Below are 24,995 nucleotides of genomic sequence, written 5' to 3'. Positions count from 1 at the left end.
ATATTTCCTTTAAAGACCATACAATTTATCATGACCAGTAATACCTTCTTGACAGCTGTCAAGATTTTTAAATCTTCTGACGGATAAAAAAAAACACTACCGAAAACTGATGTTCATTAACAACAGCTTTCTCTTCCATAGCGTTTCACCATCTTTTATCTATTACATGTTAACCTGATAATCCTAAGTATCTGTCAAAGTTTAGCCCTGAGGAAACCATTTGGCACTTAAAAGAATTAAGGTTCTTTAAATTATCTAGAAATAGAATTTTCATTAAAGGAAAAAAAATAATCCATATTTTAGAAGCTAATTTTCATCTTTTGTAAATGGTGTAACTTACAGCTAAATCATTGGAAATTATAACTAGCTCTACAAGTTGAAACACCAAAAAGCTGAGTTCTGCCAAGTTACTGGCCTATTAATCCAATATAATCCACATCCTTAAAATAACATCTTCAGAAGGATTGTGGCTATATCCATCTGTTCAAGCGCTGAATATTTTATTATGTCTTACAGAAACACCAACGCATTATAGAAGTGTCATCTAGTGATGTTTTAATTCTTTTTATATCTGACTAGCTAAAGACATCTCTGTTCCAGAGCACCGGAGTTAGCAAGTAAACTAACATCCCACCACCGTTCAACAAGAGTAAGCCAGTGGGGAACATGTTTAAAACAGCATAAGATACAAGAAATCAAAGCCAACACAACTTAGCAGAAGACACTTTTATATCTTAAGTTCATTTAAACAAATAGCCAAGCTATTGATCTCAGTGGAACAACACTGGTGTTAGAGTCTCTAACAGAGTCTTACCACTTCAAAAGGTGCATGTCTGGACCCAAGAAAACACTTCTGAATTTCAGAAATATCTTGGAATTTGAGTGGTACCTGATTCTCACTAATGAAACCTCATTCCTTGAGGAGCTATCACAGACACGGGCATTTAATTCCACTCAAAAGGACCCAGAATTCTAATGGACTTGCATATTGGGGTGTCTCTTTTTATATGCCTCAGTTTTCATCTTAGGATTAATGGCAGACAGAACCAAGTAGGGTCTGATACTCATTTACACTCCAATAGCAAAAAATGGTCTTATAACAGGCACCAGCATAATTGCAGTGTAACCAGACAAACTCAAGGATAAGAGAGGTCAATTCCCAAAGATTTACATCCACGTTATCAGCTCACTCTGCTCTTAGAAACTACAAAAATTCAAGTAACAGTGATGAAAAACTTTTTTTATGTAAATGCTACTAAAAACATACAGAAATCAGTAGAAAATTATAACTACTTTAAACCAAGCTGTAGAATTTTATGGTAAGGATATAATTTTCTGCTAAGTTTTACAGACGTGCCCAGAAATAAAACACCAGGCCTCTATTGAGTTTTATAGGGCTTTTCTGTAAGAATTACAAACAGTGGTATTCAAACAATACTTGTGGATCAGTGTGCCAGCAGCCCTGAAGCTAAACCAGGCATTGAATAATTTGGGATAATGAACAAATTCATAAAAAGTCAGTGGCTGTTTGTCAGTAATCTGTGAACAGACAAAGTGGTAAATTCATTAAATAAAAAACTCCTGGCTGTGAATAGTTCACCCAACTTTACTGCTTTGCCTTTAAGGGACTGCCTGAAGGGCTTATAACTCCACAGCATTCTTGCCAGGTAATTTGTGCAGCATTTTTTAGCAACAGTTAAATTAAAAAGCCCTTATGGGAAAACTCAATGAATTTAATAGAGATGAAATCAATATGGTTCTGCAGAAATTACTCTACAATGTTCAGTTAGATCCTCTCCCCCAGACTCAGCCCCTTCACAGTGCATAGTATGGTCAAAGCAGCATAAGAGAATCCTAAACCGGTGATTACAACTGCAGGGAAAATCTCCAGGGAAAGCACTGAGACCCTACCAGAGCTTGTTCTGCACCTGGAAGAAGAGGACAGCATGAAACCAAGGAGTGAGGCAGTTCTTAGAACCACCCAAGGATGTTGATGCAGCTTAGCTAGGAAAGAACTTCTGCCAAGAACCTCTCAAGTAGCTTAGTACGAGGAAAGCTTAAATGCCTTTCAACTTAGAATTTGAGACAGTGTCCTTTCTCTGGAGTCAAGTAGCCCATAGAATTAATATGGGAATTCCATCTCAACTAGGGGACCACAGCAAAGCTGGGTAAATCTGGTGAAATACCATCTTTTGCCACTCCCTTATGCTTACACCTTCTTCACTTAATAGGAAACTAAATGTGGAGAAGTCAACAATACGGGAAGCACAACAAAGCCCACTCTTTCCCAGATGAATAAACATGTCCTGAAAAGCCCAAGTGAGGCCCATGAAATGAAAGTAACCACAGGGGGTACAGCCAACATTGATGGAGCCTCATTAATACAGGGAGATCCTAACAAAATTCCCTTTAGGATCAAAAGCCTCACAATAAAGGTGTCTGGGGTGGTGAGAATAACATCAGTAGCAAATTTTACCACACTTTGCACTGGTATTAGTTCAGGTTATAAGACAATATACACCCACCACCATCCCCCATATTCAGTTTCCACAGGGCTGAAAAGTCAGACAGTAAATCCAACAGATGGAAAGATGGTTCTGCACCTAAGAACTCCCAATTTTAGGTGTAACTCTGCTTTCCTCTCTTCCTGGGACACCATGTGGAAAAATATACACTGCAAGATACACTGGTTAGCATGGAAAGTATAGCAGCACTTTAGACACAGGGGTGGGAGACAAGATCAGAAGACTCCATCTGCCAACAGTTGTTTAAATTCAAGGGAAAGTATTTAAATCTTGTCCCTTTGCTTTTACGCTTTCTCCTGGCTAGCTTTCTAAAGCTTAGTTTTAGTACCCAAGCTCACCTAAGAGGATGACCAAGGGAAAAAGCGTAGCTGAAATCAACACACTCTGAGACCTGTTTAGATTTTATAGCTTTGTTTAGTACTGAATACATCCATTAAAGTGCAGTTACCACAATAATAGATGTAGATATCACTAATTACAATACTAGATTTTAAATGCAACTTGAGTGTCTCCAGTGGCTTTTAAAGTGGTGTAATACCACAGCCAATTCCAATTTAATTAAAACTATCAGTTTAATTTAGTTTACATTTACAGCTAAAAAACTTTTAAAAATCCAAACTTTACAGCCATTCTATACCTCTATTCCAAATATTCATATTAGGTACAGGGAAAGTCTGAATATTTCTTTTGATAAGTAACTTTATTTATCTTTTTGCCCATCCATACTTACATGTCATCTTATTCTTTACTTACCTCAGAGCGGAAAAATGCACACAATTCCCTTTCCTTTACTTAAGGGATGTACGTGCATTTTTTCCACTCAGTGCTTAAAGAATTGGACAAATAAATCCCACTGGTAATTACAATACGTAATCTTATCTGAGGTTCAATCTGTTGCACTAAAAATCTCCCTTGTGACATCTAAAAGAGTAGACAGATATAATGGAAGATTTCTGGAGTCTGTTCTGCTGTCCTACATCACTGAAGCCAACAGCAACAGGACTGGGCTCAGAAAATTGCCTCAAGCCTCTAAGCATAAAACTTTGACTTTTAAAGGAGTCCATGAAAACTGACTCATTCTTCTGCCCTTTGGAAATTCCCAGCTTGCATCCCTATTTGTGAGAAGGATTATTTTTATTTTTATATAGTGGTAGTATTTAGAGGCCCCAACAGAGATCAGGGCCCCATTGTACTAGGCACTGAGCAAGCCCACAGCAGAGCCCGTGCTCTGGAAAACTGACAGAGAAGTGAGAGGGGAAGCAGAGGCACAAGGAAGTTTGCTCAAGATCACACGACACATCATTAACAGGCCAAGACCTTCTGGCTCTCTATAAGGTTAAGGAACTAAAGATCTCCAACAAGATGAACTCTTAGAACAGAAGAAACGATACTGTCTTTTTAACGTTTATGTAGCAAAACGTCCCTTACTCACCTGTAAAAACACAATATAATGAATATTGTCAGACACAAGATACTGGTCTACAATACTCACAGCTCTGATCCACCATGGAAGCGCTGATACTCCATCCAGCCTTCAAAATGAAGGCAGATTTCAGGATCAGGGACACCAAAGAACTTCTGCATTCATTAGCAAACAGTGCCTGACTTTGGTTCATCTTCACTATATCATGCTCAGTCCTCTTCAGAAATTATAAATACTACTACTAATTTGCTATTTTTCTGGAAGCAACACTTGCACCGACTCTCAAAAAACAGACATGTCCCCATTAAAATTACACTGCTGCCATTGATTTGAGAGGAATCAGAACCAAGACACTGCAAAGAAAGGAGACTAGGAGTTCAGCCCCCCGGTACTGTATGACTTGACAGCCTCCAGTTGCTATCTTCCTCTGCTCAGTACAGCATCAAACCCCCCAAAAAAGTACTTTTTTTTTTTTTTCCAAAAGAAGTAGGCTGGGTAGCTCCAAAGAAATACTGTTCTCTAAAATTTGAGCAGGGAAAAAAAACTACAAGGGGCAGCAGTTGTACTTAATCTGCCAAGTGAATTATTATAGCTTTTCCCAAAAGATTTTGAAGTTCCAAATGCTGGAGCAGTGGAGGATCTGTAGCCTTTGTTGGCTTTTTGTTCAAGACCATTCAGTGCCAGCTGGGATTTTAAAAGCTGCACAGGAAAGCCCAGGTTGGCTTCAGAGCTCTTATCTTTACCAAAGAGTGGTCAACTGACTAGAGGTTTATGAATAGTTTACAATTTTAGTTCTTAAGTATGCTTTCTAGAAAATCTAGCATGTGGTTCAAGTTGTTAAGATATTTATGCCTTAATGCAGTGTTTGTTCTAGCACAGAACTAGGCCAGAAAGAGCTACATTGTTGTGGCACAACCAGCTGATTAAATCCAAACTACAAGGTACTTTTGAACGAAGATGAACATTAATCAAGCGTATCATTCATGAAGTAGCAAGTGTCCTAAAAGTTTCCCTTTCTAATGCACTTTCTAAATCACTTTCACTCCCTTTCTAAAGCACTTTACCCAACTGCAAGAACTACTGCATGACTTAGTTCTTTCCCAGAAATTGTAAAATTTCCAGTAAGAAATGTTCAGGAAATTCTTCAAAGTATTGATTTTTCTCAGAACCATGTATCTGTTCCACCTTCATCATGTTATCAGTCAAGAAGTCAAGCGCACTGAAGGCACAAGAGGTGCAGTGGTAGTTGTGTCACAGAAAATCTACCGGGACTAAGCGTAATCCGGGATGAGAGGGGTAAGGTACAGAAACTCGCTTTAAAAATTACACAAGAGGAAAAAAACTTTGATCAGGAGGGCAGAGTACATGTATCATAACAAGGAAGTGAGTGACTGCTGGCACACACCCAGCGCCTGGGGGTCAAACTACAACCTCACCTGCTCGCTTATCTTCTTTAGGCATGGAATTCAGGCTCACCTTCTCATGGCTTCACTTTATGTCAATCTTTCTTGACCAATAGTTGCTATTTAAACATCATCCTTAATGCATCAGTGCCACCACTCAGCAGTTAAGGGACTTGTCATTGTCACACTTCTCAGTAATATGCTGCCATGGACAATGATTGCTGCATCACCATGAGCAGAGAGATGAAAAGCCTCACAGGAAGACTCACACTCAATGTACAGCATTAAACTTTTTAAATAACCTGAGCTACACAGGTTTCAGCTGGCACTCTGGGCACATCCCAGGATCAGTACCTGAGATGATATTCTAGCATTCTCCTGGCAGCCCCGGAAGCTAATTCCCATCTCCCACTCACAATTACAGCCAGTGAAGTCAGCACAGCTCAACCATCTTAAGACCAACAACTGAAAAGAAAATAAAAGTTCCCTGGATTAAGACATAGAAGCAGATTGGAATAAACATTAGAATAGTAGCTTCTCAGCATAAAGAGTTAAAAGCTGACTTTCTAAAGTAAATCACATCCATCTGATACAACTTAAGAACAAGATTATATATTTTTTTTGTAAATTTATATTTTTTTTAAAAACTATGCTAGTGGTGACTAATGGCTACATCCCACTTGCCTGAATTGCATGCTACCCACAGAGTGAACAAGATGAAACCAAAACTTCACTTACATCCAGCGAGCTTAGTCTAGTGTCAGAAATCAAATTTTATTGAAATTTGGATGTGAAAGAAAGATCCTCTCAGATATCCTTTTAACATTCGTTTGGCAACTTTCACTCGCATTTAAGGGGATTTGAAGTCTAGAACCAAAGCTGTTTATTATACTGACACGAGAGTCTCCAAGCAGAGTTTATTCAATATAAACCCTTGGGCTGCGCAAGCCAAAAAGGCTTCCATTCACTTGTCAGAGAGGAGGAAGACGACACGATGACAAATGCTGTCACACAACAGACTCATACCACAGCAGAGATCTTTTTTTGATCAAGAGAATTGCATCCTGAAAACCTGTAAATACCAGCACTCTGCACTGTCACTTACAAATTGCGATAACAGTTTTAACACTGCATCGCTACTGAACTTATTTTCTTATAATAGCTGCTGTACATAAGGAAGCTGGCAACAGCTTTGAGTTTTCATTCATGTGCAATTTCAGTGGATGAGATGAGAAAACCTTTCTGAAAAAATACTTAAATATTTAATAGGTCAAAGTATAACAGCAGCAAACGGAGAGACTGGGAAAAAGGCACAGAAAACATAGGGTGCGATATAGGTTTAAAACACCTGCTTAGAAGACAGGAAACCTGCCTCAAATATGGAGAAGAGTTGAACCTGGATATTACACAAAATCCAGGGGATATTAGGATGTCAGGAAAAAAGGAAGGACATCATTACCGTCTGGAACTGCAGTTTCCCATTTCACTTTTTTCCCCTGAGCTCAAGGGGATATTGGGATATACTATCCCTGGCTGTGATCTCTTCAGGCATTCTGGTAATTGGCACCTTCCAACAGGCCAACTATAAATCCCTCTACTCAGTAAGCTTTTATGAAAACTTACATTCAAGAAATGGGGTATTTGATTTTGAGAAAATATTGCTAAGATACATAAAGGAGGGCGAAAGGAGCTGGATTAGACTGAAAAGTGCCTTCAACATTTGGCACTTGGCAGTAGTTCCTGCCCTCACATCACGGATCACTGCTATTAATGATGCATTGAGGTGTCCACTTGAAAGAGAACACAGAATCCCACGAGTCATGATTGATGGTGTAATGCAAGTTGTGTTTAGAGAGCATGTACCCATGTTTATACGTCAGTTACTTGGAAACCATGTGCCAATAGCTATTTTTTAATTTACATGTACAACCTAACAGAAACATTTCCACCACATTAAAGACAGTGTACAGTATTTCACTGTGGCTTCTGGTTCCACTCTAATGATGTCAAAGTCATATATTTACATTTACTTGAGAGCCTGCCAGTTCCAGGAGCACTACAGAAATGTGTCACAGGATGCTGCTTTGACGCCATTCCAGTGTACCTTTAGAACTATCATTCTGTCAGCTTTTTTTTCCTAAGCTTTCTAGCTGTAGAAACACTGAACTGAATAATGCATTTTGTTAGTTAGCTGACATGGAGCTAAAGGTGACTAAAGCATTTAAAGGTTCACTAAGTTACAGTGACACACACAGGAAGAATGCAACTGGTGAGGCTGCGATACTGGGCTGTAAAACAACTCTATCTAGCACAAATCCTTACTCTTTCCAAGAAGTTTCACAATGGCTACATATCATCTCTAAAAGCTTTCTGGTTTACTACTGAATTATTTCTGGTTGTGGACCCAGATATGCAATCTTGAGATGCCTACAAAAAAGGGTTAAAAACAATACAAGATTAACATCAGTACCAAAAGAACAAGTTTCTAATTGCATTAACTCTGATTATTAAAATAACTACAAAAAAACCCACCCAGTTTTCACACCAGACAAAGTTCACAGCAACTTGTCTTCTGTCAGATGAGTAATGGATGTGAATATCAGAACAAGTGTATCTACCAAGAGCTCCCCTTCTCTTGGCTTTTGGGTAATCCAGTCCAGGAGTTACTGGTAACAGCATTCTCCTGCCATGCACAAGGGGCAGCATTCAGGGAAAAAAAAAAAAACAGTGCCATCTATAAACACAGGTGTTTTTCAAACAGATTAGTGACGTAAAAATAAATTCTACATTTCCATTTGCTTTTCTTTAAAACCAGGAATTCTGACCTTTCCAGAATAACCACAAATGCAATTAAAATTGAATCTACCTCATATTCAGTTCTAACTGCTTTCCTCATCCCTGTTCTATAAGCAATGGTCCCAATAACTCCAACGATCAACATTGCAAACTTTCTTTATATTTACAAAAGCCTTCAGGATACACTCCTAACAGCAAAAGTGCTCCAAGCAGTCTTACCCTAGTAAACGAGCTGGTGTCACTAGTGATGGAGAAATCTCATTTTATCTAATTATGCATGAATGCTTGCAGTGGTGTTTTCAGATTTCTTTGGTTTACAAACATTGACTCTTTATAACATTTTGGAACTCTCACTTCTGGACCAAATTGAGATGAAGAAATAACAAATAAGAATACTGTATCACCGAACTACAGGTTGCATTTCTGGACAGTAGTTTAATTGGGACTTTCAAAGATCACCCAGAACACTCAAGTAACGGGAAACATAGCTCTTGTCCAAAAAATGTCAATATCAGATTTCCCCCTAACTCTCCACTAGTTTCCTATCAATTGGCAGTTGTAGTCCAGGCTTTTGATGATCATAAAGACAAATTGCCAGGAGCCCAGTTGCATCCACTCTTTCTCCCAGGACAGCAACTACAGCCAGCCAGGACAGTTTAACACTGTATCTTGCACTTGAACACCACAGGGTGGGGAAAAAGGTTGTTGCTGAAGAGCCCCAAGCGCACCTTTCACTAGCACCTACAGCCTGCTGCATCCCAAGGTTAGCCACTCTGCTGCAGACACACAAGGTATTAAAATAGGCATTTTAACTTTAACTGGTGGTTGGCAAGGAACCATCTAGTTTCTGGTTATCTCTGTTGAACTTTTGAAAGTAGATATGCACACTTCATACCCAGAGCAGGTCACAGAAGACTGTGGTTCTTGCAAACCGAAATGCCTCAGCAATATGAAGAATACACACACAGACTACAGATGCTATGGTCATTCACTTATCTTCTGAACCAAAGACAGCTGCATTTTAAAGAGGGAAAATAACACTAAATAGATATCTCAGAAAGTAAAAATACCAACCCTTAGCTGCTGTCACTAGTCACCTCAGAATCGCTATTGCAGCATTTAAAGGAAACTATAGCCAGACTTTAGACAGACTGCTGCTGCCCAAAGTGAAATATAGCCAGTAAGGAAACTCTCTACTCTATGAAGAAGATTATAGACGTTTTAATAGTGTAAGTAAAGAGGGCACCACTATTTCATATCATAAAACAGAAGTTTTATGATTTCATATCATAAAAGAAGTAGTACAAAAAAGCACCTTAAAATATTTATTTGGAAAATGCTGACCAAATTTTGTCCAGCTTCGCAAAGAATCTAAAATGCAAGGTGTCAGCTTACATGAGAAAAGATGCAATTAACCAAGTGAAATGAAGTTTTAAAATGCAGTTCCATGGCTTGGGCTACTCCTTTGATTATTGTCTGAAAACACCTTTTACAGACAGATGTCTTAGAAAGATCGTCAAGTTTGTTCTTATTCTTACAGAGAAGAATGGGCTTCTGGAGCCCAGTGTTTCCATACAAGTTAATCACAAGCACAGCCTTCACTGTTAGCAATGGCACTAACCTCAGTATGATTCAGCCATCAGTCATCACTCTCTAAACTCTTACTGCATCAGTGGGTATTTCCTATCAAGGCAGGACCATGGAACAGTAGCATATATGGCACAGCATCCTCCTCGGTGATGCACAACCCTTTTTACTGCATATCCACAACAGACCACACAAAGCATCATCCTAAGTCACCAAAAGCTCAGGAATACTACTGATAAGCTGATGAGCCTGTTCTGACTAAAATTTACCCACTGAAGTAACTGGGGTAGCAGAGGAGTGGCTACCTTAAGAACAGTGATGATAAGGCAAATGTAGTAGAGCAAGTCCACATGCCAGCCTGAAAGCCTCTGAGTGGATGGTTTAAAAGCCCAGGTAGCCATGTGCTCAGAACTCAGATTTTGCTTAACTACTTCAGTACAAGAAAAGTTAGCAGAATATAAAAAATTAATTTTGATGAAGTTCTGCATAAGCTTTCTGCAATTACCAAATAAAGTGCCTCTACAGCTTCTGCCTTACAACTGAACCATGGTTATTATCAATTTGCTCTTGATATAAGAAAGTGATTCTCATGTACTTACACCTGCTCTCTGAAGGCAGAGAAAATGGTTCATGAAGTTCCCATTAGCATACAAAAGCAGCAACATCTGCTGGGAGTTTTAAGAGGCTTATTGCTGTCACTTCATCAGCACCACAGGCTACAGTGGGCCACCCCTGCCCTCATCAGCACTCAAGGTATGGCTTCAAGAGATGAGGGGATAACTTGACCACACAACAGCTCCTGCAAAACTTCTGTATCTATAAAAAGAAAAAAGCTCTACTCTTGCTTGCTGAGGACAGGTAATCCACCTATACTGATTCCTCCTTGCATAAACCTTTAAACAGGATCGTACCTGAAGTCATTAATCCTCTCGTACGACATGCGTCTTAAGTGAAGTAGCATTTTTAACAAGCAAGATACAAAACCTAATGGCGAGTTCCCTTCCATGTGCTGTAGCTGTAGCACCATCTAGAGGATTTAAGATAGAAATGCCTCACACAATGGGCAAAAAAAACTGGGAAGCTGCTCTCAAGTTGTGGTAAAATATATTTACACAAAAAATATTCTGAGTGCATTTTCATTCTAACATTTGTCCACAGAGTATCTTTAAAATCGTTTCATACATGCCTACATGACATACAGTTTTTCTTACATACTTTCTTTGTTTATGATATATGGATTCGTGGAGGTAACAGAAGATTAAAACTATCAACAGTCAGATTGGGAAAGACCTTGATCTCATCCACTCTAGCTCACGCACTTGCTACAAGACCTTTTTCAGGTGAAGAAAGGCAGGACCTTCCCTATAGTCTTGCTCATAACCTCTCAGGATGAGTAACTCTGTTTTCCTTAATTTTCACGTTTTAAAGGAGGTCTTTTAATAAAACCAAAGCCAAATTTCAATCAGGAAAAAGGGAAGACATTTTTAATTAAAAAATAGAGACTATGTATATTTATTATATATTTTATTATATTTCACACATAGGAGGTCCCAGAAACAACTGACTGTTCATTGCAGAATTACTAAAAGAGGAGGCGACAGATAGGTACCACCCTGGAGCCCTACTGATTGTTTTCTCCATCCAGAGACACCCCAAACCTCTCTTTGACTATTTCAGGCACCATCTCCCCCATAACTTAACTCTGCTACCTCCACAAAATAACATTTTTGCTCTTGAAGCCTTCTGGGAGTAGCAAAGTCTGATCCTTCATTACTTCTACAAAACTCTGAGCCAGCTCCTCACAAACTGGAAGGCCAAGAATTAATTGAGAATATTCAGTGTGATTGCTCCACAGAGTTTGCGGGCAATAAATCCAAACTCCCATTCATTGATGTGTGACTGACCAGCAGCAGGATCTACAGTAACACATCTGCATTAAAAATTCAAAATTTCATACACCTCAACATAATTTGTATTTTTCTTTCTCTCAGTACTTTGTCAAAATAATAATGTAGAACCAAATAATGTAATTTATTTTAGGTACTTGTAAGGGCTGTGTGCTAAAAATGGACTCTAAGCTTTCAGCTGCTGTGCCACATTATCTGCTTCTACCAAGTTTGCTTGGAGGCTACTTTTTAGAAATAAAAAGCCATAGAGGAAAAAATTGAAAGAACTAACTGTATGATCATCAACAGCATCACTACTGGTCATGCATGAGTTCATTCCACTTTATAGGCCAACAAAACTTCTGGAGATCTCCTACAGCATGGGCAAGGGAGCTATCAGAATAGCTGGCATACTTTTACAGTCACTTGTAATCACAATTACTGGTTACAAAAAGTTAAGTTCTTCCTGAACTTAATCGATTTATGCTATTTCATAATGGCTGTCAGCAAATCAAGATTGTTTACGGCACTTCAGTGTAGCCCAAGTCCCTCAGTGTGTCTAAACAACATGACGCTTCACTCCCTCCCTCCCTCTTCCTGGTCTCCAAGTTGAAGCAGCAAGGAAGGAATGAAATTCTCATGTACTTACCAGCAAAATCCTCTTCATACTTTCCATGTGGAGAATCACATCTTCTGTCATAGCTTGGAAAAAAAAATTAGAAAAGTTTTAAGTATTTTCCATCTTTCAGTTGATTTTTTTTTCCCCTCAATCTTAACTATAAATGCCAAAATTAGTCCAAACACCAGACTACAAGTGCAAGCATCTGAAGTTTAGGCTTCTCACTTGCTACTTTTACCAGTACATATTTGAACTTATTCACACGAGAAGCACTTGCAAGATTCCAATCCTAGATTATGAGGAGTTTCTGGTTCTCAAGCAGTATCACTCTGTTCCTAATACCGCATTCACTCCTGTACATCAAAAGAATAATTATGTTGCTTGGAATCTGAATTCTCAGTTAAATTTCAAGTAACCAAGAAAATATTTTCATCTGTTGTTATGTGTCTAAGTCGGCAACAAAGCCTATCTGAGCGTCTATAAAGTCGGCATGTTTCAGTCTCTCATGCTGGGCATAAATAATGCTTCCAAGAAGAATCCTGCATCATGCTAGCTGTCATTTTGGCTCCAGTTCAGCATTATTTTTTTTTTTGCAAAGCTAAGCTGATACTTTTATTTGTTTTAGAAAGACACATAGGCACCTTGCATCCATGAAGGACGGTCTTGAAAGAAGCCTTGAAAATTAGAAAACAGCAGCAGAGTAAGTAGAAAAATTCCTCTTTTTCATTTTTCTAAATCGCTGGAATTGCCAGTCCAGTTTCTGGGGGTAGGATTATCACTATCCCTTACAACATGTTATCTTTTAATTTAATTGGGCTGTAATAGCAAAGATCATTCCTGTGACCAACACCAACAGTAGGACCAGGTTTATATTGTATAATCTCTAAGTTTTCATTTAAAAGCATCTACTGGCTGCATTAAGACGAAATTGCCCAGCAGATGTTCCAGTCAGATTCAATAACCATGCACCAGTGCTTCCAATTGTTCAAAAAAATGAAAAAACACATCTGCAAGGATACCTAATTTCCAAAGATTCAGAACACCATACTTCCTATTTTAACAAAACTGCACAGGTGTATCAATGCAAATTTCACTGCTGGCTAAACTGTTCACAGGTGAAAACTCAACACAGCTGATACAATCACCAACCAGTATCAGCCATAGCTTTGTTGATTGCCTTCTATACCATGTCATAGGATGTTGGGTTAGTTCCTAAAATAGTAGCTTTTAAAATAAATATACTGGTATTTCAGATGATTTCTCCCTTCCCTCATAAGCTAGATTTTTGTTTCAGTTACACACTTATCTGAATACACAGCAACTTCAACACTTCTGATTTATGCTTGTCCCTGCCAGTTTGAAACTTAATAAATGCCTAGAATAATATTGTCACAATAGATAAGGCAATCCCACACACTGAAATTATTTTCTCTCCAACATAGGGACATAAACTGCATTAAATTATGTGCTGATATACTGTTGCAAGTTTCAGATACAAGTGGGTCCTTAAAAAAAAGGTTGAAGATTACTAACTAGCTTATTAAGACCTGTTTAAAAAAAAAAAAACAAGTGAGGCTGCTGGTTTCTCAAAACACCAAACGTTCTTAACTTGTCAACTCTCTAGAGCAGAGCAGCTAGAAGTCACTCTAATGACAAAACTCCAAAAAGCTGTGTAAACAAGAGAGAATACTCAGTGAGCCCACCCCTAAGAAGAGATGTAGGAGTCTTTAGAACATTTTAATACTGTGTGCATGAAGATGGCTCTTCAAATGTTTCACACATTAAATTTATTTCCCTACTATTTCAGTAAAAGAAAATAGAAACATGGGTAACTATTTACACTACAGCATCAGAAAAATAGCCTACACCAATTTGAAAAGTGTAGTAAACTATAGCAACATACGATACTTCTTATGAAGGTGCTTTATCTATCTACTGTAGAATTGCTAGACTAGAATGCTTCTACTAGTGAAAGCTAAGCTCTGCACACCACACGGTATGTAACACTTGTGGGAAAACAGAGAGCAGACAAGACAATGCTTGTATGCACAGAGAGGAAAAATACTTATTTCTAAGAAAAGTAACTACACTAGTATCTTTGGGATTTGGTCACTACGAGTCTCAGCTTTAAAATACACTAACACAAAACTCCCTGTACTACAATTTAGACAACTTGAGTTCATTTCACTTCACCTACCAGCCAGAGTCCATCAACACAGCTCAGCCACACAACTGTTCAAAGCAGAAGCCATACTAATGGCTGTAGGCCCCCCTGAAAGCGCTAATAAGCCCTCACCGCCCTCACTAGCTCCACCTGGGGCCTCCCCTCACGTCCTCTGGGCTCCATTTAAGGCCGGGCCTGGGCCCTTACGGCCCTTAAGGCAGGTGTTCTTGTCCTTAGTCTTCTCAGGGTAGCTCTTCTGGTCACCCCTCAGGTCACAGAACTAAACCTCAGCCCTACATGGGGCTACTAGCCCCAGCCCGCCGGGTACTGCCAGGCGGCACCGCCACCTTCCCCTCAGTGGCTGCGCTCGGCCCGCGCTGCCGCCCCCGGCGTCACTTCCGCCGCTCCATAGCAACGGCGGCAGCCAGGCCATGGTAATGGCGCTGCTCCCGCCCGGCCATGGGAGGGGAACAGGGCGGCCGGGGAACCACCGGGGGCGGCGGGAGGCTGTGGGGGGATAGAGGGTAGAGCCCCCGGGCTGCTTCTGGGCACGGCGGCCCCGCGGGCTCCTCACAGGGGCCGGCGCTCGCCGTCGGGCCGAGGCGTGGTGGGTGCGGGGTGCTGTGGTGTCCTCTCTCCTCACAGGCTGAAGTGGAGGAAACCCTCAAGAGGATTCAAGCCCACAAAGGGGTTATCGCAACTATGGTTATAAACGCCGAAGGTAATGTCCTCAGCTTCCTCCAAGTAACAAACTGGGTAGCAGCAATGAGTGTAGGAACTCTTAAGCACAAAATTGCACATTATGAGGTATTAACGTAATCCACTTGTGGTATCTTATGAAGGTGTCGTGATTTCCAATACCATGTTTCATCTTAAGACATGAACATTTGGGTTTTGGCCATTTCTTGAAGCTCTCCATATGATGTTGCTTTTCATTCAACTTAATGGAAAGCAGAAAAATTAAAAGCAGAGCCTTGACTTAAGTCTTCTCTGAAAAAGTAACCTCATTTAACTTAAGGAGTCCCACATTGTTACTTATCCCCCTTGTTTAACCTTTATTTTTCAGAACCAGGTCTTGAACCTTTTTTGGTAGGTTACAGAAAGGCAGAATGCATGGCGCTAAACTGTTACTTTTGCAGGGATTTTTTAATCCAAAATTATTTGTATATGCAAGGAAATTCACTAGCACTTCACTCCCCCCCCCCCTTCCTCTGAATAGTTACAGTAGAACAAAAGCTCCAGGAGAAAAGTATCTATTAAATAAAGTTGGGTTTAAATAAAGTTGGGCTTCTACTGTGGGAGCCATTCCTTGGCCCTGTTAAATATTCACAAGTTCTTCAAATTATGTTACGGTGTGTTGTCATAGGAGGAAGGGCAAATTTCATGTCAGGTCAGCTTTAACTGTGATCCTGAAGACTGCAAGACAAAAGCCAAACTGGTCACAGAAATCACTCTCCAGAAGCCAGGCTTCTCAGGTTAATCTGTTTTAATCCTTCCTTTACAAAAAAAAGACAACTCACTCAATTTACCTTGCCCATAATTTAGTTGACCTCCTTCACTTCTACAATCCCCTAAAAAATCTGTTGCACTAACAGTAGTTTAGCAAAAGGAGAAAAGAACACTACAAAAGAAGCCTAAATGTTATTTAGTCTTTAGAAAATATGGACAATTTAATTTGTGTGCCTGGTTACGTTATGTAAAATGTGCCTTTGCTCACAGAGTAGTTGATGCAGGTCAAGAGAAGTGCGTAGCCTGGCAAATAGAAACTGAAAAGCTGCTTTGCGCCTGCACGTGCTCACATCTAGCTACGGCAGGTCACTAAGCTGAAATGCAGCCTGGTTTCAGAACAAGTACTGTTTCAGCCATTTCTGTGCCCTGTTTCAGTAAATAGAATGTGATTTGATCCAATAAGCACTTAGGCTAAGCAGCAGATGAGAAGAGAAAAAAATCAAACACTTAAGATAACACAAATGATCCTTTTTGAGCTCAGACTATTGCATTTCCCAAGGCAAAAATGTCAATGTAATCCAATAGAAAAATAACCCTGTTTTCTTACGTTCTTTTACTTGGAACAGCTGACTTCTTGGCGCAATATCGGTGAAGCATGCTTTCCCACTCAGGTGTTCCCCCACAGTCCATCTTTACCTGTGGTTGTTCTACAGTATTGAGGGACAGCTCAGCTATAGCTGCACAGAATTAGGGCAATAGCATGCTTTTTAAAAGGCAGGTTTGGATTCTAAAATCCAAATTCCATCTGACGCCAGCCACCTCCAGGAGGTGGTGCATGCACATGTGTGGAATCCTTCTCTATCAATTTTGATTTGCAAAGAAGGAAGAACATTCCAGTTTCCTTTTTTGCACGTTAGACAAGGTACATCCATGGCAAGGTATAAAGTCCCCCCATGTCCTGTTCAGACTTCCTCATCCTCACAAACCTGTAGAACACATGTAGGAGCTGACGGACAAGACTACTGCAGGAATTTTGGTTCCAATTTATTATTTAGAAATGTTTTGACACCAGATGCCAGATGTGAACGCAAGAGTCTTGCTCTGTGAGGATGTATTCAAGCTACCAAGAAGTTGGATTCCACAGACTAAACCTCAAAGCAGATGTGTAGTTGCAAGTTTCTGTAACATCTCCGAATACCCGTAATTAGCACTGGTCAATCTAATTACTTCAAATCTTTCTGTAGAAAATTAGATTTAATTTCTCTCTATCCTGAAACATTTAAAACAAGTGTACAGCTTAAATTAATCACAGTAAAAACACTCAAACCACTGGTCAGCAGCGAGGTTTCTTAGACTGTTCAGGTGCCCTAAAAAGACAAAACCCTCTGGTCTTCCCTAACATAAACAGTTGTCTTTTACTAAGATTTTTGTAATAGTGTAGGTACACTTGGGTATAATAGCATGTAGGTGAAATAGCCAATTAAAGATTCCTGATACAAACATTGCCTGTCACTTATTTTAATGCTGAAAGTTGATTTGTTCATGGAAACACTGTACATTGTTTATCTGTAAAATTTCATAAACTCTTTTTATCCTTCACAGTTGAGAAGGATCACACTACAGCATTTCTAATGAAGGATTTATTTGCCTTTCTCTAATTTGGGTGGCAGAGGCAAAGAGAATTTGTCCTAAAGTAAGCATAGCTCAGCTTTAATCTAAGGATGGCACTCGTGTCAACTCATTTTCATGTTATTATTAGACCTTGGAGGATCATTTAACATTTACCATTTTCATTAAAAGTACTGTATTTGTCGAAGCAATCATTTAGATGCAAGGTCATATAAACTTGACACTAATTCATTGCTGCTTTTAAGTGACTTCCTATTTAATGCTGTGATTACATAGGTATTCTCATGCTAATGCAGTGCTTGGGAACACCTGTTTGTTTCCATTAAAACATCAGTTTCAATCTCTGTGTAATAAACATTAAACACAAAGGATGTACTGGGCCATTCTGTGTGCTTCTCCACACTACACATCCTACCAATGCACAGCTATTTCCTGAGTGACAAAACAGATTTCAAGTGATTCAAATAACGCTTTCCCAGGAAAATTATGGAATAGCTGATATCTGTAGTGGTTCTATTATTTCTTTACTCCTTTGCTTCTAATTATTTACCTAGCATTAAGTGTTTTTGCTTGTTAATCCTTCTTTCATAATCAAACTCTTTGACTTAAGTCATTTTACTCTGTTTTTAATTCCTGTCCACACAATGCAAATGTATGCAAAGAGAAAATTGCCTTGCCAGCTTGTAATCTATTGTCTTTGTTAGTAGGTCAGATAAATTTTTTATTAGTGAAGCAAGCTTATTAAAGCCAAACAGTTTCACACTTGCATGATTACTGTGAACCCTGTTTTTAGTTTCACCTGGTAGCCTATTAATATCAAAAGCATGATTTGACAAATCACCGATAAGCAATGATTCATTAAATCATCAAAAATTAATCTTGACTTATGAGGTCATATCTTTAATAGTTGCGATCAATACAGTATGTACTACCAATTGTCAATATTTTGCTGCTAATTGAAAGGGATTTTTCCAAGGGTGGTTTTCCTTGCCAAATGCAGACATCCTGCTTCTGCCCTTGGATTGCTCTTGGTGTTTCACTGGGAACGTGTAGTTTCTCTCACTGCACAGGCCAAATGCTGCAGTTAAAGTGTGGGTTAGATCCTTGCAGCCAAGATGCAAACTCGATGACGCTGCTTAAACTGATGAAGCACCATAAGTGCTTAAGTACTACAGAAAGGAATTTGATAGGTATTTGTTTAACAGCTTTAAATGGCAATTAGGCTCTTTCATAAGTTTCATAAGGCAACTCAATGTTTAATTGCCACTGATTAATATAAATTATACTTTAAAAAGCACATATATACCTGAAATCAACATAACTCCTTTCTGCTACAAACCAGAAAAAACTATGAAATGCTTGTTTTTTCTCTTACAATCTGCTGTATGTGAAGAATATGCAATTTAACTGAATGATTATTAGAATATTATTTGTTTGCAGGAATTCCAATAAGAACAACTCTTGATAACTCTACAACAGTGCAGTACGCAGGCCTTCTTCATCAGCTCACCACGAAAGCCAGGAGCTCAGTGAGAGATATCGATCCTCAGAATGATCTAACCTTTCTTAGGATCAGATCAAAGAAACACGAGATTATGATAGCTCCAGGTAATATTTCTATTAAAATAACAATAGAATTGTATGTCCTTTTTAAGTTTCATTTAATTCTTCACAAATAAGGCTACTGTAGAAAATGCGTTTGAAAATAAGCATGTGAAAGTATAACCATATATTCACCACATAACCAGATGTGTTAGGATTTTAATGTACAGAGTTTATGGCATTTATGAACTTGGAGACAACCAACAAATTTAGATCTGATTAATGTTCTGTTTTCTGTGGGTTTTCACAAAGGAAAACCGGACAAACATATATATCAAGTAGAGTGTGTGTATGTATAGAACTAAAGGCAGCAAATCCATTTCAGCTCCAAACAGATGCGAACAATCTTGTTTTTCTAAAACTGATATTTTAGTTGGTATGTTATTATGACTTCCTAGCCATAGGTGGGATTTGTGTCACAGATATTATCACCAACATAGTAAATGGGATATAATAATTTTCCTTAAAAGAACCAAGGGATATAGCAACCCATTTCTCACTCACAGTAAATACAAATCTATGTTAATTTGTTAGTTGTGTCTCTGAAATAGATAACAATAGATGAGCTGTGGTGAAGCTGTGGTCAATTACCAGTACCAGGTGAATCAGGCAAAGTGGAAGCAGCTGGTTGGGGCTGAGATCCTGATCTGTGCACCAGCTAATTGAGAGACTAACAGTGTGCAGGATTTGACAGAAATCTCCAGTGAAGGCTGGCAGAACTGAAGGGAACCTTCCGGGATGTCCTCAGCATGGCCATGGGGAGGAGGTGGGCTCTGAGCCCATAGCAATGGGACAGCCTTCACTGGGGTAGTCCTCTGATGCTGGTTTCATAGCAAATGCAGAGCAGAGGTACCGCACCAGGTACCTCGCCTCGCTGGAATTATTTATAACGCTGCTATGAAACCAGTATGTGTGAAAGAAATCTGGCACTGTCATTAAGTGCTAACATTAGTCATCAGCTGATACTAAGATTAAAATTTTAGTTTAGTTTCTATTTTGGAGTATAAACCTAATGCATTTTTTAAATCATGTGTTTTGCTCATTGATTTAAACTGATGCACTTGATTCATATTTTGCATTTGCCCTTCACTTATTTTTTTAGAGGTGACTTTTTGACTAGTAACCACTAAAGCATGTTGACCTGGAAATAAGTGGTATGAAATGTGAAGGTTTTTTGCTAACAGGGAGATTAGTTGTTCAAAGGTTTGATTATATTTTACTATAATAGAAGGTGGCAAATGAACCACCTGTGATTTACATTAAGTCGCTTTTTGGATGAAAGTGACAATGCAGGAGTGCAGCTTCTTAACTCTCCAAAGCAGATATGACTCTAGTAAATTCACCGGGTACTTTCACAAAATGTTTCATTTCAAATAGATAATGTTAAATAGATACCCAGCTGAATTGTTTCCAGAACCTCCCCGGGCTTTTAGAATTAGTAGGCGAAGTCTGGCATGTTTAGAATTCATTCATAGTAGAAGTCTATTCAAATCTTTTCTGCTTTTTCTGTCTAAATGGGGTTCTCAATTTTGAATAAATAGTTTGTGAACTGAAAGAAGTTCTCTGCACCTGCAGAAGAGGCTGCAGATGTCAAAAGTTTTTTATTATAACAAGTGCTAGCTTCCAGGTGCTTATCTTGTGACTTTTTTCATATTGTTTAAATATCTTTACAGCTTCTTGAAAGCAAATCTACTGCTTATTAAAGTAGTTTTAATATGGTATAGTTAAGCTTTATGACACGGATATTTTTTATATCTGTAATGTTAGATTTTTTTAACAAAGTGCTTACATTTTCCAAATGTTTTTTATATAAATGTCATTGCTTTTGCTTATGTTTTATAAATAAATAAGAAGTTGGAGAGGAATAGATGAGTAAAGAGTATTTATCAGGAAATAAGATAAAATATCTTAACTAAACATTTTTATATCTTTTTGCAGATAAGGAGTATCTCCTGATCGTTATTCAGAACCCATGCGAATAGTCCTACTATGGCAATATTTTCACAGACAGTGATGTAGTTCTACTTGTTAACCTATATATTACTTGTTGATATTTAATAGCAGACATAGCACTAAGTAATTTTACATAAAGTGTAACTGTCATGACTAAACTGTTGCCAATTTAAAGTTCTCAGTTGTAGCTGTATCAATTTGTGTTTGAGTAAATTACAATGCATATATCAAAATATTGTATTTTTATCTTGATACTCAGAAGAGCAATAATAAAGCAAAATGCTTAAAACTCTCTTTAATGGATGTTCAAGCTATTCTTGCAATTAAATTGTTCTCTTTACGCTTCTAACATTAAATTGGAGGAGAAATCATACCTCACGGGAAGCTGTAGATCATGTGTACACGTACATTTATAAATTGTACAATCACAGAATGGTTTGGGTTGGAAGGGACCTTAAAGATCATCAAGTTCCAGCCCCCCTGCCATGGGCAGGGACACCTCCCACTAGAGCAGGTTGCTCAAAGCCCCATCCAGCCTGGCCTTGAACTCCTCCAGGGATGGGGCATCCACAGCTTCTCTGGGCAACCTGGGCCAGTGTCTCAGCACCCTCATTGTAAAACATTTCTTCCTTCTGTCTAGTCTGAATCTATCCCGTTTTAGTTTAAAACCATTGGCCCTTGTCCTGTCACTACAAACCCTATTAAAATGTCCATCTTTCTTATAAGCCCCTTTTAGGTACTGAAAAGGTCTCCCCGGAGCCTTCTGTTCTCCAAGCTGAACAAGCCCAGCTCTCTCAGCCTGGCCCCACAGGAGAGATGCTCCATCAGATGCACTGATGGAGCTGCCGTCGGGTTAAGCCACCTACAAATCCATTCTGCTTGGAAGACGTGTCAGTGCCTGAGGCTGCGGCTGGTGGCTGATGTTCCCCCCTGGCTGGGGGAGGGCAGGACAGAGCTGGGGGCAGCTCCCCTCTTCTGCCCCCACTGTACGCCTTGGGTGCGGGTAAGTGCGGCTACGACCTGTCCTCCCTCGTGATCCCAAAGTCGTGCCAAGTTTGGCACTTGTGTATAGGCTGAGACGGTGTGAAAGTGAAAAAATATCCAGTCATACTCGTACCACAGATATCTCAGGTTACGTGGTTTGTGTAAATATTTTACCAATTGATTATTTAAAGTTAAAAATTTCAGATTGTCTTCGATTGGTCACAAGGTTTTTTTCTAGATACAGGAAGGAAGAACAACAAATATGTGGGGCGGCTATGAGGATGAAAGGAAAAATGAATCTGTTGAATACTGCTCAGGGATCTTTGCAGTACATCATCCGAATTGCGGTGGAGGTTATGAAACTGATAAATCATGGAATGTCTCTGTGGATACGGAGTCAGCAATTTGCCATTAGGGCTATGGTTCTGTATCACTCAAAACTTACACAAAGCCTGGTGGTGTTTATTTCAAATCTGAGTGTTTGCTCTGACTTCACTGAATAATAGACTGTATCTCACTGAAAAACCTGGGAGGGCTGGTCCTGCTCCCTGGAGCAGAAGGTATCCGGGCAGTGAGATCTCAAAGGCAGGCAGATTCCACGCCTGAGCAGTGGGGACCACGGAAGATTCAGTGCCGCTGCCTGTTGAGAGGAAGCGAACCCAAAGGCACAGAGGCCCAGTAGGATGGAAATTAAACACAGCAATCCAGCTGGGCAGGGCTATTCAACATTTTAAGGATATGTAAATCAAGGGGACACTACTGGTGGCACTTACTATAGGCAGTGCCGTGCCAGAACAGTTTCCTTACTGCTGGAAGGGTTTTCAATTGTGTGTTGGAAAACAACCATTTTAAGTTGTTTGTAATGAACAACAATTGACATGTGGCAATGCTTTAAAAAACCCAAAGTTTTTATTTGTTATCTTCTCTGCTTCTGTTGTGATAATTTTAAAACCCAACCTATTTATTGCTATGCATTAGCGAACATTTATTCCACCAATATCCTGGCCTGTCAAATGCCTACCAATTCAAAGCTCAGACTTTTCATTTCAGCACGTACCCAAAGCGATTGCTGAATTCCAACTACTCTTCATGTGTATTTGGGGCCAATAGTTTTGTTTCCATCGTTTTCTCTAACAGCATTAAATTCCATGGAGGTTTTGCTGTGTAAGTCCAGAAAACGGCCAGAATTACAGTCCCTGATACACTTTTCTATTGTCAAAAATACTATTGCTGTTGCAATTTCCAGCATCGTTGAAAAACGTCCTTCAGCCCAAAGAACACAGAAGTGCGTCACAAAGAGAAAAGCTTCGTGTCTGGCAACGTTCTTTCATTTTGTCTTCCTGATACATGTGTTAGTTCCCTTTGCAGACTTTAATCCAATATTTATTAAGCAGCTGATGATTGCTGTAGCTTGATAAAGCACTCAAAGAGACACTTAAGCCAAATCATTAAAATTAAACACATGCTAAATCATTTTGCTGAACAGTTTTTTTTTTTTTTTTATGTGGAAAAACGGCCTTAAGCAGATGCGCGTAGTTTTCCACGGGTCAAACGCCGCTCGCAAATGGGTTTCTTTCCCTGTTCCTGTGAGAGGCGTAGATGCAGATAAGAGAGCAAAGTTTGGTCCGTTGATAACGATGTGCCATGCAAACACGTGGGCCGAGCTCTGCTGCCTCCAGCTGCTCCCACCAGAGCAGGCTCCAGTCGGGGATCCCCAAAAGCGTGGCCAGAATTACACGATTTTGGCAACCTCTTCACCAGGGAGCGTAAACTGAAACACTCCATTTCACTCCCTGGTAATTTGTTCCTATTTTCTGTCAGCGAAAGCAAGCTGAACACGTGTAAACTTCTCATTTAGGTCTTTCAGTAGGAAATGGAAGTAACAATAGCGGAGTCTCCAACACAGTCCTAGTGGAAAAGCCTCCTCAGCACATTCATCTGAACAAAGGTGGGCCACGGAAAAGGAATGGAATCGTCCAGACAAAAGACAGGGAAATAAATTTTTGAAGTTATTTGAGCACCACAAAAGTGTTACACAAAGTCATTTAAGCTGTTATTCACGTGAACCAGCAGAGATTTTACGAGTTAACAACTAACTGGGGGAGGCTGAGGAAAAAAAGTAGCATGAAAGAGACTAATTTCGTAGATGATCATTTTGTCAAGGGAATGTTGAGAATGTCAAGAATGGCTGTTGTTCATTCAAAGGCAGTGCTTGGTTTGAATCATAACATGCTAGTTAGGCACTCAGCCAAGGAATAAATTATGTCAGTATCAAGCATTTGGGGTCCTCAAAATAAACTAAAATAGAAAGTTCTCAGAGAGCCTCCCACTTTCAAAATAAAGTACCTTGGATTTTCCTTAACATATAATTTTTCAGAATGTGTGGTCCCTCATGGGACAACAGGTTTTGCCAGCAGATTCAATCAAGGCAGTTGTTCATTTTGCTCATCTGCTAATTAAATACTTTAAATATTTCATTTAATGCACATTCAGTGCATTTGTTAGTCTGGCTTTCTATAAGTTACTTGGTTTTTTAGACATAGAATTATCTTTTAGTCCCCACTACATAATGCATATAGAAGTATCAAATGGTTTATTTTTCAGTTATACTTTCAGCTTAACTCAAGATGTATCTAGATGTGTGGTCTTATGTTTGTACGTTGATTGAATATAACTATGGGATACAAAGAGAGTGATCCACAAACTCTGCAAGTGAGAAAGCATTTGTAAGAGAACAAACTGCTGACTATTTCTCCCTTGCGCAGACTCGCACAGGAATTAATGCATTTGTGTTTTGCCAGGTCTGGTAAGGGCATTCTCATGACAGGATTCTTAGAAGATGAGGAAGGTGGGATTAAATATTAAGTCAAAATGGTCTGAAGTGTGGAGCATTCATTAAGGATGTTCACAGTTCATGGAGGAAGCACTGAGATGTTAAATGTGAAATTCTCCTACTGCCAATGAATGAATTATCA

At 39.3% G+C, this 24,995-nt stretch overlaps 1 protein-coding gene across 1 annotated transcript in view; it reads left to right on the top strand.

Moving 5' to 3' along the window:
• The window catches only part of DYNLRB2 (dynein light chain roadblock-type 2), a 29,881-nt gene extending 8,816 nt beyond the window's left edge, over positions 1 to 21,065 (top strand). Inside the window, exons 2-4 of the mRNA XM_074158197.1 lie at positions 15,049 to 15,124; positions 18,922 to 19,089; positions 21,022 to 21,065. Coding sequence (XP_074014298.1) covers positions 15,049 to 15,124; positions 18,922 to 19,089; positions 21,022 to 21,065 — 288 coding nt within the window. The remainder of the gene's footprint in view (positions 1 to 15,048; positions 15,125 to 18,921; positions 19,090 to 21,021) is intronic.
• The last annotated feature ends 3,930 nt before the right edge of the window (positions 21,066 to 24,995 follow it).

The sequence above is a fragment of the Numenius arquata genome, chromosome 13 (assembly GCF_964106895.1).
Source record: "Numenius arquata chromosome 13, bNumArq3.hap1.1, whole genome shotgun sequence".
Classification (NCBI taxonomy): domain Eukaryota; kingdom Metazoa; phylum Chordata; class Aves; order Charadriiformes; family Scolopacidae; genus Numenius; species Numenius arquata.
Note: the sequence above shows the minus strand (reverse complement) of the source record. Positions and strands in the feature narration are given on the sequence as shown.